A 14,178-nucleotide genomic window follows, 5' to 3' on the forward strand; every position below is an offset into this window, starting at 1 on the left:
GAAGTAATAATACACATTCTGTGCTTGTGGAGCATTTATACCCCAAAACACACCTCCTACAGAAGTCTAAAAATGAAGGCGAAACATGCTAGACCTTTAATCTATAGACGGCAGCCTGTAATAGTGAAAATAAAACCACAAAAGTGGGTGCAAAAGCCCAGTACAGTTATTAGCTGGTTGGAAAAACAGGCACAAATTATTTTCTCTCTTGGGCATCCATTTCCTCCAGAGTAAAACTGAATTATGCGCCTTCACTCACTGGAATAATAAGAATCAAATGAAATAACATAAAAAGGCAAGGCCCTGGTGATTCCATAAAAGCTGGGAATTTAAGATTCAGGCTTCCAAACCCCAACTAGGGAACACAGGGACAGAAAGGACACAGTGATGTCCAAAAGAGGTCTGGAACACAACTTAGGTGATGCTCTCGCAGGCAGGGAGAAAATCTTAACAGAATTCAGTTCTGTTAAATAAGGCGCTGCAAGGATCATAAAACATGAGCTAAAAATAAGATCACAAATGTTCCAGTTCTCATGGAGACTATTCTTAGAAATGAAACAGCTAAACACCAAATATTACACAAGTTTTCATACCTACTCAATTATTCAGAGTCTTCTGCAAGGCAGGATGATACACAGGAGAGCAATGGGATAATATTCAACCTGAATTTTATTTCCAGCTCTGCTGAAAGCTGTGTGGAGCGTGAGCGACACAACCTAACTTCACCACCAAGGCAAGGGGGCTGGAGTGACATTTCTAGATCTTTAAGATTCTATGACTCATCAATAATTTAACCGCTCAGTTTGCTTTTCCACTGCTCTTTGTTTAAACAAACAAACAAACAAACAAACAAACAAATTCAGCTGCCTGCTCCATAACACTCTAGTGTTGCAAAGGGGGGGGTGGGGGTGGGCAACAGCAACCTGCGTTACACAGAAGCCCCAAAGAGCCGAATGCTCACTGGAAGGAAGCAAGGGAGATTTCTGGTGCCAGGGTCTGTGCAGTAGAAATCTATGCATTTGACCTCTAAGATAAACCTGCAGACCATCACTCTAAGTCAATTTGCTAAACTTGCTAGAATGGTCTAACGTTAGGAATCCATTTTCTTAGTTTACAAAAGAAGCAAATAAAATTTGGGGGATAGTGTATCTCAAGACAGGATCAGCAGCAAAGAGGACCAGGATATTGCAAGGGGTCTATCACTTCTGTAGGAAAAAAAGTAAACTTCAACGAACAGACAAGGGGCCGTTCAAAAGGGGAGAAAACAGCTCCACATTCTCAACAGCTCTTGAGGGCATGAATGCCACACCATATTAAAATAATGTGAGGGGTGCCTGGGTGGCTCAGTTGGTTAAGCGACCAACTTCAGCTCAGGTCATGATCTCGCCGACCGTGAGTTGGAGCCCTGCATCGGGGTCTGTGCTGACATCTCAGAGCCTGGAGCCTGCTTTGGTTTCTGTGTCTCCCTCTCTCTGCCCCTCCCCTGCTTGCACTCTGTCTCTCTCTCTCTCTCTCTCTCAAAAATAAATAAACATTAAAAAAAATTTTTAATAAAATAATGTGAGTGGTGGGGCACCTGGGCGGCTCAGTTAGGCGTCCGACTTGATTTCGGCTGAGGTCATGATTTCCGGGTTCGTGGGTTCAAGCCCTGCATCGGCTCTGTGCTGATGGTGTGGAGCTTGTTTGAGATTCTCTGTCTCTGCCCCTCCCCTGTTCGTGCACTCTCTCTCAAAATAAATAAATAAACATTTTAAAAAAATAACAAAATATGGGAATGCAAGCTGGCGCAGCCACTCTGGGAAACAGTATGGAGGTTCCTCAAAAAACTAAAAACAGGGGCACTTGGGTGGCTCAGTTGGTTGAGTATCTGACTTCGGCTCAGGTCATGATCTCCCAGTCCGTAGGTTTGAGCCCCGCATCCGGCTCTGTGCTGACAGCTCGGATCCTGGAGCCTGCTTCGAATTCTGTGTCTCCCTTTCTCTCTGCCCTCTCCAGGTCGTGCTCTGTCTCTGTCTCTGTCTCTCTCTCAAAAATAAATAAACATTTTTTAAAAATTAAAAAAAAAAGCAACTAAAAACAGAACTACCCTACGACCCAGCAATTACACTACTAGGCATTTATCTAAGGGATACAGATGTGCTGTTTCGAAGGGACACATGCACCTCCATGTTTATAGCAGCAACAATAGCCAAAGTATGGAAAGAGCCCAAATGTCCATCTATGGATGAATGGATAAAGAAGATGTGGTATATATATAATGGAATATTACTCAGCAATCAAAAAGAATGAAATCTTGCCATTTGCAACTACGTGGATGGAACTGGAGGGTATTATGCTACATGAAATTAGTCAGAGAAAGACAAATATCATATGATTTCACTCATGTGAGGAGTTTAAGAGACAAAACAGGTGAACATAAGGGAAGGAAAGCAAAAATAATATAAAAACAGGGAGGGGGACAAAACATAAGAGACTCTTAAATATGGAGAACAAACAGAGGGTTACTGGAGGGGTTTTGGGAGGGGGGGAAGGGCTAAATGGGTAAGGGTGTTAAGGAATCTACTCCTGAAATCATTGTTGCACTATATGCTAACTTGGATGTAAATTTAAAAAAATAAAATTAAAAAAAAAAAGCAAATAGACTAGAGAACCAAGAATGAAAAAGAGGATACAAATGAGGAGACAATTGCATGAATCTGGGTGAAAGATTACAGTGGCTTGAAATGGAGTGCTAGCCAATGGAAATCGAGAGAAGTAGATGGATTTAAAGTGTGTCTGGAATCAGAAAATACAGTATTTGCTGATAGATTCTACACTGAATGTGAGAGAGAGAATCAAAAATGACTTGTACTATATTATGAAGAACTTCAGCCTTTTGTGGTCAACCACTGAAGGGACATTTACTGATAATCCTTAGTACCTGGAGAACTTGTATTGTGGGGGTACAAATAAAAGTAACTCTAATGCTTTAAAAAAATAAATAAATAAAATAACAAAATAAAATAATGTGAGTGGTGGGATAGCATAATTTAATCTCTTCCTAAATGATCCAGGGTCATACTGTTGACTAAGAAGGCAGAGAAATATTTTATAAGAGTTTCCATTAAACAAAAACAAAAAATCTCTAGCATTTAAAAGGACAGGCTTAGTTTTTGAAAAATTCACTTTCATGAGATAATTCAATTCTGATTATGCCCAATAAATGAGCTAAGTTTCAAAACAGTTAGCATTTACTTTTTACATCCTAGTCCCACTTCGAAGACAAGACAGTGATAAGGGATGGGTCCCAGCTGCCAGCCACTCCCCAATACAGGTGGGGGCTAAACCCTCACAGCCTCTGCTACAACCACATGGGCCTTCTTCCAGATCCTAGGGCATACCAAGCTCTTTCCAGCCTGAAGCCTTTGAACATATAGTTCTCTCTGCCTGGGATACTCCTCCTGATAAAATTCTATTCATTTTCAAGTATCAATTTAAATAATTTCTCAGTAAGTCCTTCCTAATGCCCCCAGAGTAAAAGGCCCTCTGTCAGTTATTCTCCTGTAGTTACTTTTGTTCTTGTGGGTAGTTACTGTACTTATAATTATGTATTTGTTTAATTTTCATTTTTGTCCTGCTGGTTCATAAAAGGAGGGATCTTGTCTGCTGTGTTTCACCATCACTTCCCAGGACCGATGCCTAAGTTTTGGAAGGCGGGCAATTAGCGACTGTTAAGTACAGAAAACCAGTAATGGCACTGAAGTTTAACTGAGCGCTTATGATATATAACGCACTACTACTTTATAAATGAAGCAGTGGGTTCAAAGAGGTTAAGTCATTTGTCCAGAGTCACAGAGTTTGTAAGCCGCAGAGCAAAGATTCAAACTCCTGACTCCAGACCACACACTGCAGTCTCCCCCAGCACTGTATGAGGCAAACGTGGTGAAAGAATCGTGCAAGTATCGCTCCTACCTTTAAGAAGTTTATAATGTGGGGAATAAGAAATTTAATAAATGAGAGTGAATACAAGACAGAATACTACAGTTAAGTGCTAGATCACACGGCATAGTTAAATGTGGTAGGAAAGGACAGAAGAAAGCACCTAGAGCTAGAAGGGCATTCAGATGGGAAGAAAAGCCATGTGCACAAAGATGGAGAAGCAGCCTAGCCCATGATGAGCTCAAGGGACTGGTGAAAAGGTCGCACTAACTGGAACAGAGGGTTAACAGAGGCCAGGAAGTGGTGAAATGTTAGCCTAAAGAGATATGCACATAATAAAAAATAATTCCATTGACATTCTGGTCTGCTCTGCTTCCCAGCAAAGTTCCTGAGAAGTACTGATCACATCTCGTTAATATTTCTTAAAAGTCCACAGAAGATGGCACAGTGCAAAGCTAACAGTGGCTGCTCAGTTACCAAATGAGGGTGAAACAGGCAAGGTGCCATTTCAGGGCTGTCAACTTGAAACCACGGACGCTAACTCTAATAAACTAAAGCTTAATGAAAGAGAAGTAGCTATGAAATGATAAGTAGTCTTATTTGTTCTAATTGTGAATTCCTTAAAACTATAAGTAAATAGCTATATATACTTGAAATTAACAGAACCCAATGAGCCAGTAGCTGATGATGGTGGGATTATGATTTCCCCCCTTTCATCTTCCATAGCTTCAGGAACGACACTTTGGTCAAATAATCTCTCTCTCACCTTATACCCTTTTTCTTAAAATCCCAAGTCCAAGGACATAGGTGGTACATATTTCTTAATCCAGATTTGGTTCCTGTGAGTAGCCATAATAACTCTCTTAGGAATATTACAGCTATGAAAAAAAAAAAAGTTAAGTGCATACCCAAATATTTGAGCATCTAACTGGAATGCATCAGAAGCTGTGTGGAAATAATCATTATAAGATATGATAAAGGATGAATACACACTATATCCCATGTCTCATTTTCTCTTCACAATGACCCTAAGACACAGAGAGTAGTCTACCCATTTTATAGACGAAAAGACTAAGGTTCACTGAGATTAATCTGCCCATGATCACCACTGATGTTTGAATCCAGCCAGGTCTGACCTGAGATCATGTTCCCTCCTAACCACTGCCTCAAAAAACTGTCGATCATATTAACAAGTTAAAATTTTGATGTAATCATGAAGGTTATAAAAAGAACACATACGCTTCTCATATTTCTGCCAATCTTGACTCACTTTCCTTCTTGCCACCCCCACCCAAGCCTGTCACCCAACCCTGCCAAGTGATAAAACCACCTCATCTCATGTATCTCCGCTTATGCACGTGTTCCCCTGGAGTCGGTATTTATCAGGATCATTTGTTTGACATTTGGGCCTGTGGCCTCAAGAACAGATCAACAGGCTTATTAAGAAATGACATAAACAACACATATATGGTACTTCAAGGTGTTCAAAACATTTTCTCTTCAAAGCCTCTGATAATGCTCCATTTTATATGATGGGAAACTGAGGTTTAAAAAGGCTGACAGGTGCCTGGGTGGCTCAGTTAGTCAAGTATCCAACTCTTGGTTTTGGCTCAGGTCATTGTCTCACAGTTTTGTGAGTTCAAGACCCATGTTGGGCTCTGTGCTGTAAGCGCGGAGCCGGCTTGGGATTCTCTCTCTGCTTCTCTCTCTGCCCCTCTCCCACTCACATTGTCTCTGTCCTCAAAAATAAATATAAAATAAAAAATAAAAAGGCTAATTGAGTTCTGCTGAGGGTACAATGACCTTAAGGAGCAGAGAAGAATTCATAACTATATGACTTACATCAGGGGTCTATAACCTTGCCTTATCCCTAAAGCAAATGCACTGATTTAAAATGTCTCTATGAAACACTTCCAAATGTAGCACCACGTTGGGACATCTGTGTTCTACTCTCAGTTCTTGGCCCACATGCAAGTAATTTAGCCTCATCAGTAAAAGAGATATGACCAGCTAATTAGCCTAATAATCTATGATTCAAACTGTTTAGCACATTATCAGCAAGAATTCACCCTTATGCTTGTTCACAAATGTTCAGAACAGAGAAATCTGTTCCTCGGCTTCGTCTTATAGCTCCTGGGTTTCTCATGCCTTGGCTCACATCCTCCTCCAATAAGGTCCAGGAGTCCAGGAGTGTTCCTTAGAACCTTCAGCACTTCAAGTATAAAAGGTGGTCTGCACTGCCCTCTATTCCATTCTCCTGTTGGGCGCATTCTTCAAGACCACAGCAACGGTCACCTTCTAAAAAGGATAACTCTTCTTGGCTCCCCATTTCCACCTCTGGTTTCTCCACCTCTAGACCCCTCTCTAGCACTAAAAGATGTAAGTCCCAACACAAAATTCCCTGCCCAGACATCCCCTCTCTTTCCTCTTCTCATCCCTGCCCAAGAGCTACCTTTTTTGACTTTTCTATATGTTCTTCTGGAAAGCTTAGACATACTCCTCATCTCTCCATTGACCATTCCCTGAGCATATGTTGGATTTCCCTCCATCATGCCTTTACAGATCTCCTTAATAATCACCTCCATACCTTGATTCTCTCTTCATCTAGGAGGCCTTCCCAGACTACCGCACTGTAGTGGTCAAGCCTTCTTCAAAAATTCTTCCAAACTCTCATCAAGCCATCTCTGAACACCTAAACCCTTAAAGTAGCACCAATGAGGATATCTTTAATGTTTACCTGTGATGATGCACAGGCGTGAACTCCACTATACAGTTTAGTAAGTGCTTAAATGAATGACATCCACATAATACGTTTAACAAAACATTTTGATAGAACTTCATATTTGACCCTCCAAATAATCCTAAAGCTGCTTATCTAGTTTATAAACTTATAAAGGTCATAGAAGTTAAGTGACTGTCCATGAATCACATAGCTATAAAGCAGCAGAACAAGGTCTCAAATCTGGGTATTGAGATCTCTCTTTTGAATTTTGTATACAACATATCTGTAATTTAAATCCCTTTGACAAATAGTATGTACCAGATAGACATTTGATTGAGTCATCTTGTCTGGCAAGTATGAGGTTCATCAAAATTTTTCTTCCCAGTTCAATTCTCTTGATTCTTCAGGGTGATCTTACTGTTGAACAGACTTACAAATTGCTTAAGTACAATATTAGAGCTTAGTTTCTTAGGTAATACAGGAAGAACAAAACTCTTAACAAAAGCAAATAAGAGAGAGATAGTACTCAAGCCCTAGAAGGGAAAAAAACATACATTTCTTCTGATGAAAAAAATCAAGTCAATTAATCACACATACATTTCTAACTAGCACAGGACTGAGTATACTAATGGTAAGCTGACAATCTTTTTTATTAATTTATTTATTTTTGAAAGAGAAAGAGAGAGGGAGAGAGCAGGGGAGGGGCAGAGAGAGGGGGGGACAGAGGATACGAAGTGAGCTCTGTGCTGACAGCAGACAGCCCGATATGGGGCTTGACCTCACAAACCGTGAGATCATGACCTGAGCCAAAGTAGGACACTTAACTGACTGAGCCACCCAGGCCCCCTGGCCATCTGTTTTCAAATACAAGCAGTCAGGACAAAAAAAAAAAAAAAAAAAAAAAAAAGCCCCAGTTTTGGCAAAGTACTGTAGGGAAGGAGAAAAAACAAATTTACTATTATATATTTACTGGGTTTGCTTTTGGACTATCCAAAAGCTTTGGTTAGTATTTGCTTAGTATTAGATTCTTCAGGCAACAAAGAGTGATAAAGAACTACCCAAAAAATAAACAAATCAAATCAAAGGTCTTTCATAATTATATGAAAAAAATACTCCTGCTATCTTTAACAACACTGGTATTTCAGTGAAGCAAGCTCTGGAGGTGGTAACAAATTACCCCCAGATGTGAAATCCCAGGCTATGTTCAAGTTCAACTGTGAAGCAGATCAGCCGCAATTTGCTTCTAAATTTGGAATCAAGCAATAAACATTTGTGATCACAACCTCTGGCCTCCTCCTCTTCCATATGAATCAGAATTTTTTTAGACATTTTAAATCTAATCCAAAATTTCTCATGTTGTAGATGAGGAATTGAGGGCTAGAAAGCGAAATGCAAAACAGAAAATAAATTACAGTCACAGAAAACTTTCTCAGCAAAACACCACAGGCTCTGAATGGAAGATTCTGTTTTTACTGTGGTTTCCTGAGACTAGGGTTGAGAGTAGAGTTGGGAAAATAGCCTCAATCTTTAAAAAACAAACAAACAAACAAACAAAAAAACAACAGAAAAAAAACCCTCCACATGTCCAGCATTCACTTAAAAACCTCTACAGATTTGAAGGGTCTGTCGTGAAGATCCATTCGACCTAGCTAGCTCAAAGATATATATTACTAACCCAGCTTTGATTACAGTCACTATTAGAACAACAATACAAAACCTGTCTAAAACTGACTAAAATTGACTAGCATGTTCCTCATTGCCCATTTTACTCCTCAAACCCATTTACATAAAGATCAGTGACATGGCTACCTAGACAATGGGAAAGAACAAATTTTCACCAAACTTTAAAAAATGTTTATTTATTTTGAGAGAGAGAAAACAAGAGGGAGCAAGTGGAGGAGGGGCAGAGAGAGAGAGAGGGAGAGAGAGAATCCCAAGCAGGCTCTGCACTGCCAGCACAGAGCCCAACCTGGGGCTCAAACCCACAAATGGTGAGATCATGACCTGAGCCAAAACCAAGAGTTGGATGCCTAATCGACTGAGCCACCCAGGCACCCCAATCAATTTTCACCAAATTTTTAAAAAAGAGTAAAAGATGCAAAAGAAACGCTGGTTACAAAAGGATAAGAAGGCAACTGAAAATTTTTTTGGAAATTTACAAATGCACTATCTATTTCAAAATACTTTTGGAGCTACTATCATAGCACCTTTTCCTTAAAAAGCTGTATTTTTAAATTAGATGTTAAATTTGATAGTTTTGTGTACGCTAATATTAGCTTCTAATCACCTAAAACATTTGAACGTCATTTCTTCAGTCTAAAACACAGTTCACTTTCTGTAGAGACAGAACTTGAGGGGTCAGGGTGCACAGAAAGGGAGGGAGAGGAGCAGACATTACTCCTACCGACCACTACCACTCAGTGTTAAGCATTGCCCTGATGTGATGATCACACAAGGATAACAGGCCAAGTAGGACAAAGTTGGGGAGCACAGTCTCTGCAGTCACCCACTGAGAATCCAATGCTTGCTGGCAGGAGCCGATTAGAAATCGGCAGAGTGCAGAAGAAGCTGCTAATAGCCTCCGTGAACCTGACACGAAAGATCAGATCAAAACAGCAGGATGGAGAGCCTATTATTATTATCATTACAGAAAGAAAGTAACCATTAGAAATTGACCAGAACATGAGCCTTCTCCCAATTATTTCCACAAACAGACAAGAGACTCAGATTTCTAATTAAAAATCACTAGGCACAGAGCCAAATATTTGAGTCAGCAGAGAACTTACCTAATTGTCACGCTGCATTCCCTCTCAGCCACTTGTCCTGCCTGGGTAGCTGTCTACCCTCACCCCAGCCAACCTTCAGATGAGGACTAACTAACCTTTCCCCAGATAAAAATATACTTCATCGAATCTGCTGATACTTGTAACTGAAATCCCCAATGCATACGGCATGTTAACAGCCATTAGGGGTTAAAGTTCTGATTAGTATACTGCATGGGAGTAGAATCCCATGAGGATTTTGCTCATTCTGCTCAACCAGGACCAAGAAGGAAATCCTGCAGAATTCCTATTCTTTGACCCCCAAATGGGTGGAACAGGACTCAAGAGAAGATTAACTCGAGGGTGTGGCTGGGAATGCCGGGGAAGGTAGTATGAAGAGAGGTTGAATGTTGGAATAAGTGAGGCACTTAGAAAGTTGCAGGGGAGCTAAAGGCACTGACCTTCAGATTTCCGGGTGTTACAAAGATCCACGACAGGCTAGAAGTGGCAGCTCCTTGAACCTCCAACAGGCACATTCAGTCCTGTCAGCCTGGACTCAGCCTTGCCAGCACCAGCAAGCACACACACACATTCTTCTCAGAGCTGACATACACACAACACAGTCTCTCCACAGGGCCTGTTTACTTAAGAAACCAGATGCTTTGATGTTGGGGTAGAAGTTGGGAAGTTATGTGTAAAGAAGTAGTTAATGACAGCAGCAGAGGGAGGACAGAGAAGGAGCAGCAGTTTTCTGGCTTTTAATCATAACTTTTGAAAGTTTTAAGGAAATTATCAAATGGTCTGAACCCAGGAATGAGAAGGAAATTATGTCAGCAACCACCGTAACTCCGGCCAAGGCATTTCATCTGTTTAAGACAGTTTTCATGCCTAACCTCAAAGGGCTACTTATAGGAGGAATGTTTTGAAGCAATCCAACTTAGCAACCAACATTAATAAAATCTATGCTTGCTCAATTTCTCTCATGTACAAAGGTTATACATGTCATGAGCATTCCAAGCACTTAAAGGAAAGAATCAGTAAAAAGGGTGGTGTGAAAACAGTTTTGGGTTAGAGGCAAAAAGGGTATTTATTGAGCCCGAGTTTCAGGTCATTAGGGCACAGGTCTCCTAAACCAGAACAGAAAAGTGCTATCATGGTTTAGAACTACCTTGCTTTTTAAGGAAGATGAAACACCAACATATTCTCATAAGCCAAACAAACCATAGGTCCAGGAGATCTGCTAAACCCTTCTGAGGCTTTTCATTGTCCAGTCTGAATTATCTTTTCCTGGTATCATTCAGCACACCTTGAACATTTTTAGGGCATTCTCATATACTGACTGTATGGATTAATGTGGTCTAACACGAACAGCACATTTTAGCAAATAAGAAGAGAACCAAGAACTTCTGATTTTCCTTGGGAAGTGAATCCTGTCATCTTATGAAAAACTACTCTAAATGGCACTTTCCCAGCTGTACAAAAGTATACAATATCCCTGATAAAAAAAAGTTGTTTTGTCCTGCTGATACTTTTATCTCACACTATTATAGTGTGAGAGAAAATACTAGATAAAATACTAGATCCCCAAATACTAGATCTCTTCAATATAGTTCAGGAAGATTTATTATGACTTCTAAAAACAGAGAAGCGAAAACCAGAACAAACCACTATGTAACAATTCCTGTTAAGGAGGTGAATCTCTGGGGCACCTGGGTGGCTCAATCGGTTAACCCATGACTTTGGCTCAGGTCATGATCTCATGGTTCGTGAGTTCGAGCCCTGCGTAGGGCTCTGTGCAGACAGCTCAGAGCCTGGAGCCTGCTTCGGATCCTGTGTCTCCCTCTCTCTGCCCCTCCTCCACTCGTGCTGCTTCTCTCTCTCTCTCTCTCAAATAAACATTAAAATTAAAAAAAAAAAAGGAGGTGGACCTCTAAGACCTGCTTTACTCAACCATGTCTAAGGTGAAGAATATTAACAACAGCTTCACTCTGGCCACATATACATGTTATAAATAGGATGGGATCGCTGAAGGAGAGATCATGGACGATGAACAAGTGCAAAAAGAGCTATTTAAAATTAGGTCACTGAAAGAATAAGAAAAAAAGCTAAAAAACAAAACAAAACACTGGAAACAGTAGCTAAATAAAATGAGAGAAACAGAGGGAAGTTTCTTTTCATATGGACCTTAAAGAACCAGATTTTAAGACCTGCTCTTGAGTAGATTTGGCCTAAGAATCCCGAGCCAGTTTTTTCAACCTCTAGCTTTAAAAATCAATAGTTTACAAATGACATATCAAGTCAAGCCAATCAAGGAAGGTTCTGCAGGAATAAATCCAGGAGGAGCAGCAGGTCCTAAATTAGGTAGGTCAACCAGCAAGAGAAGAATCAAATATGGAGTAAGAATGCTGTGTCCAGCTGACTCCAGGAAGGAAGTGGTCCTGTTGTAAGTTCAGCTTCGGTACTGCAAGGCCTTTCTCAACACCCCACCGTGAGATGGAAGTCTACAACATTATTTCTTCCTCCACAAACAGGAAGTCTTCCCGGTACTCACTCCACCCAATCTGCATCCCACCCGTCAGCACTAGTTTCACCACCTTTCCACAGCTCCTGCCTGGAATGCCTTATGTGGGGCTACCCGGCTACCCCTGACTGCTTGTGCCCTGACTGCAGTTGCCCTAGGGGGAGGGGGGAGTGCAGATCTGAGAATTCTGCACAGGTAACAAGTATAGTCCAGGCAGAGGGAGAATGAGAGTTCAGGGGGAGACTGAGATCTGGCTGACAGGGAATGTGGCTATACATGGACAAGTGCAGTTAGCCACTCATCTCTGTCCCCCCATGCAACTCTCTTTGAAAGAGCAAGAGCTATAACAAAGAACATATTAAATTGAGAATACATTGTACATATATGGGTAACAACAATTAAACTGTTAGTTCTAGAAAAACAAGAGGAAGATGCCCATGTTGCACTGCAGCAAGGAGCCAGGACCTTCTTAACAATGGGCTTTGTCAGGCCAGTAGCGTGCAAAGGTTGAGGGGCTTGTCCCCAGGGCCAGAAATGCTACAATTTTTAAAGTTGTTGACTAGGACCTAGCGCAAAGGAGAGTATCTGCAACGTGCGTCCTAACTGTTGGAAATCTTGTTAACAACAGGATGAAGACATCCTGGTCAGAGTCCAAAGCCAGGATAGAAGGTCAAATGTGAAAGCGTAAGAGAGATCACATATATACTGTGATCCTACTTCCAAGCTTGTTCCTTTGCCTATTAAAATACACACAGTAACCTAGGAACTGCCGTGGGATTTCTGAACACCCGCCTACCCACCCTGAAAGTACTGACCCAGCGAGGACACACCTTTGCTTCTGCGCAGCCCAACTTCTCCAAGCACTTAAGAGGTAATTATTCCTCCAATTGCCTAGTGGGTTATAGCGCTACTGGATCCTAATTATTTACACAGAGGCAAAAACAGCGACGCACAAGAGATTTTGACAACTTAAAAAAAAAAAAAAAAAAAAGAATGCCGTGAAAGTCGAAGGCTGCCTCCCCTGTGACGAAACACAGCCGCGCGGGCCGCGGCGTCCCGCGGGCCGCTCCCGGGCCGGACTCCGCCCGTCGCAGTTTCGGGGCCGCGGCCAGGCGAGCGGCCCGGGTCTCCCCGGCGGAGACGCGAGGCGCGCGGACGGAGAAAGAGGGGCGGGCTGCGCGGGCGGGGCAGGCGGCCGCCGGGGGCCCGGGGGCGGCACCTCGCAGTCCGGGCGGCAACCGGGCCCGGCGCCCGCTCACCTGGTGCGTGTTGTTGGCCAGCTTGGCGACGAAGTCCCGGACCCGGCCGCAGTCCTCATCCTCGTCGAGCGCGCTGCGGCGCCAACGGCCGCCGCGGGGAACCGGGCCCCCGGGCGCGGCCGCGCGCAGCCCCCAGCTCACCCCGACGGGGCCGGACCAGCGCGACAGCGGCGCAGCGGGCGGCGGCGGCGCGTCCAGCCGGTCCTGGCCGAGGGTCGCCGGCGGCAGCAGCTGCAGGAGGAGGAGAAGGTGGAGGCCGAGGCCGTGGGGCCAGCGCGAGAGGCCGTCCGCAGCTCCCCGGGGCCGCTCCATCGCCGCCGAATGCCGACGCCGCCGACACCTGCCGCCCGGCGCGCCCGCCCACCCCCGCCGGCGCCGCGCCACACCCCCGAGTCGGAGCCCGGCGCTCCTTGGATACGCGCAGCCGGGCCTCTCCGCCCCCATAGGCTGGCCGCCTGTCCTTCTTCCCCGGCCCACTCCTCATTGGCTCGCGTCGCCTCCGGCTTCGGGGGTCCTGGATTCGGATGCCAAGATGCGGGACTGATTGGCTGGAACGTGGCAGAGACGGCTGAGGTCATCCCCCCCATCGCCCGGCGTCTCCGGGGCCGGGCTTCCAGAGTTAGCGTAGGAGCTTCCCCCACCCCTCCCGCGTAGCCCCCCGCTCTTGGCGCCCGGACCCACTCTGGAACCCCAGGTTGGGGACTAGGTTATTCCCCCGTCTTCCCCACAGACACCCCTAAAATTCCTTTCATTGCGGCAGCGCCTGGAGAATCTCTTAAGGGAATCCCTGAGCTCGCTCAGCTGGAAAAAGGGGGCTTCGTCATGAACCGGTGCTTCAGGTTTCCCTCGCGTACTGGAGCACTCATTGTCTAATGTAGCAGCCTTCTTGCTGCCAAAAGAGGTAAATGTGAATTGTGTGGGCTAGTCCTACGGAGGCAGATAGACATCAGGACATCCGTGACTCATGCAAGCTTGAAGAAGAGTCCTCCACCATGT

General features: G+C 43.6%; 1 protein-coding gene across 3 annotated transcripts in view; it reads right to left on the reverse strand.

Moving 5' to 3' along the window:
• Window positions 1–13,641, reverse strand: part of SORT1 (sortilin 1) — a 68,231-nt gene extending 54,590 nt beyond the window's left edge. For 2 of the 3 annotated variants that reach the window (XM_086717750.1, XM_086717749.1), the window contains exon 1: window positions 13,183–13,641. In XM_086717750.1, coding sequence (XP_086573876.1) covers window positions 13,183–13,626 — 444 coding nt within the window. In that variant the 5' untranslated portion in view covers window positions 13,627–13,641. Of the gene's footprint in view, window positions 1–9,863; window positions 9,883–13,182 lie in introns of those variants that run through there. The other variant, XM_086717751.1, reaches the window with a different exon arrangement.
• Window positions 13,642–14,178: the final 537 nt, after the last annotated feature.

Source organism: Puma concolor, chromosome C1 (genome assembly GCF_028749965.1).
Source record: "Puma concolor isolate L17-30 chromosome C1, mPumCon1.1.hap2, whole genome shotgun sequence".
Classification (NCBI taxonomy): Eukaryota; Metazoa; Chordata; class Mammalia; order Carnivora; family Felidae; genus Puma; species Puma concolor.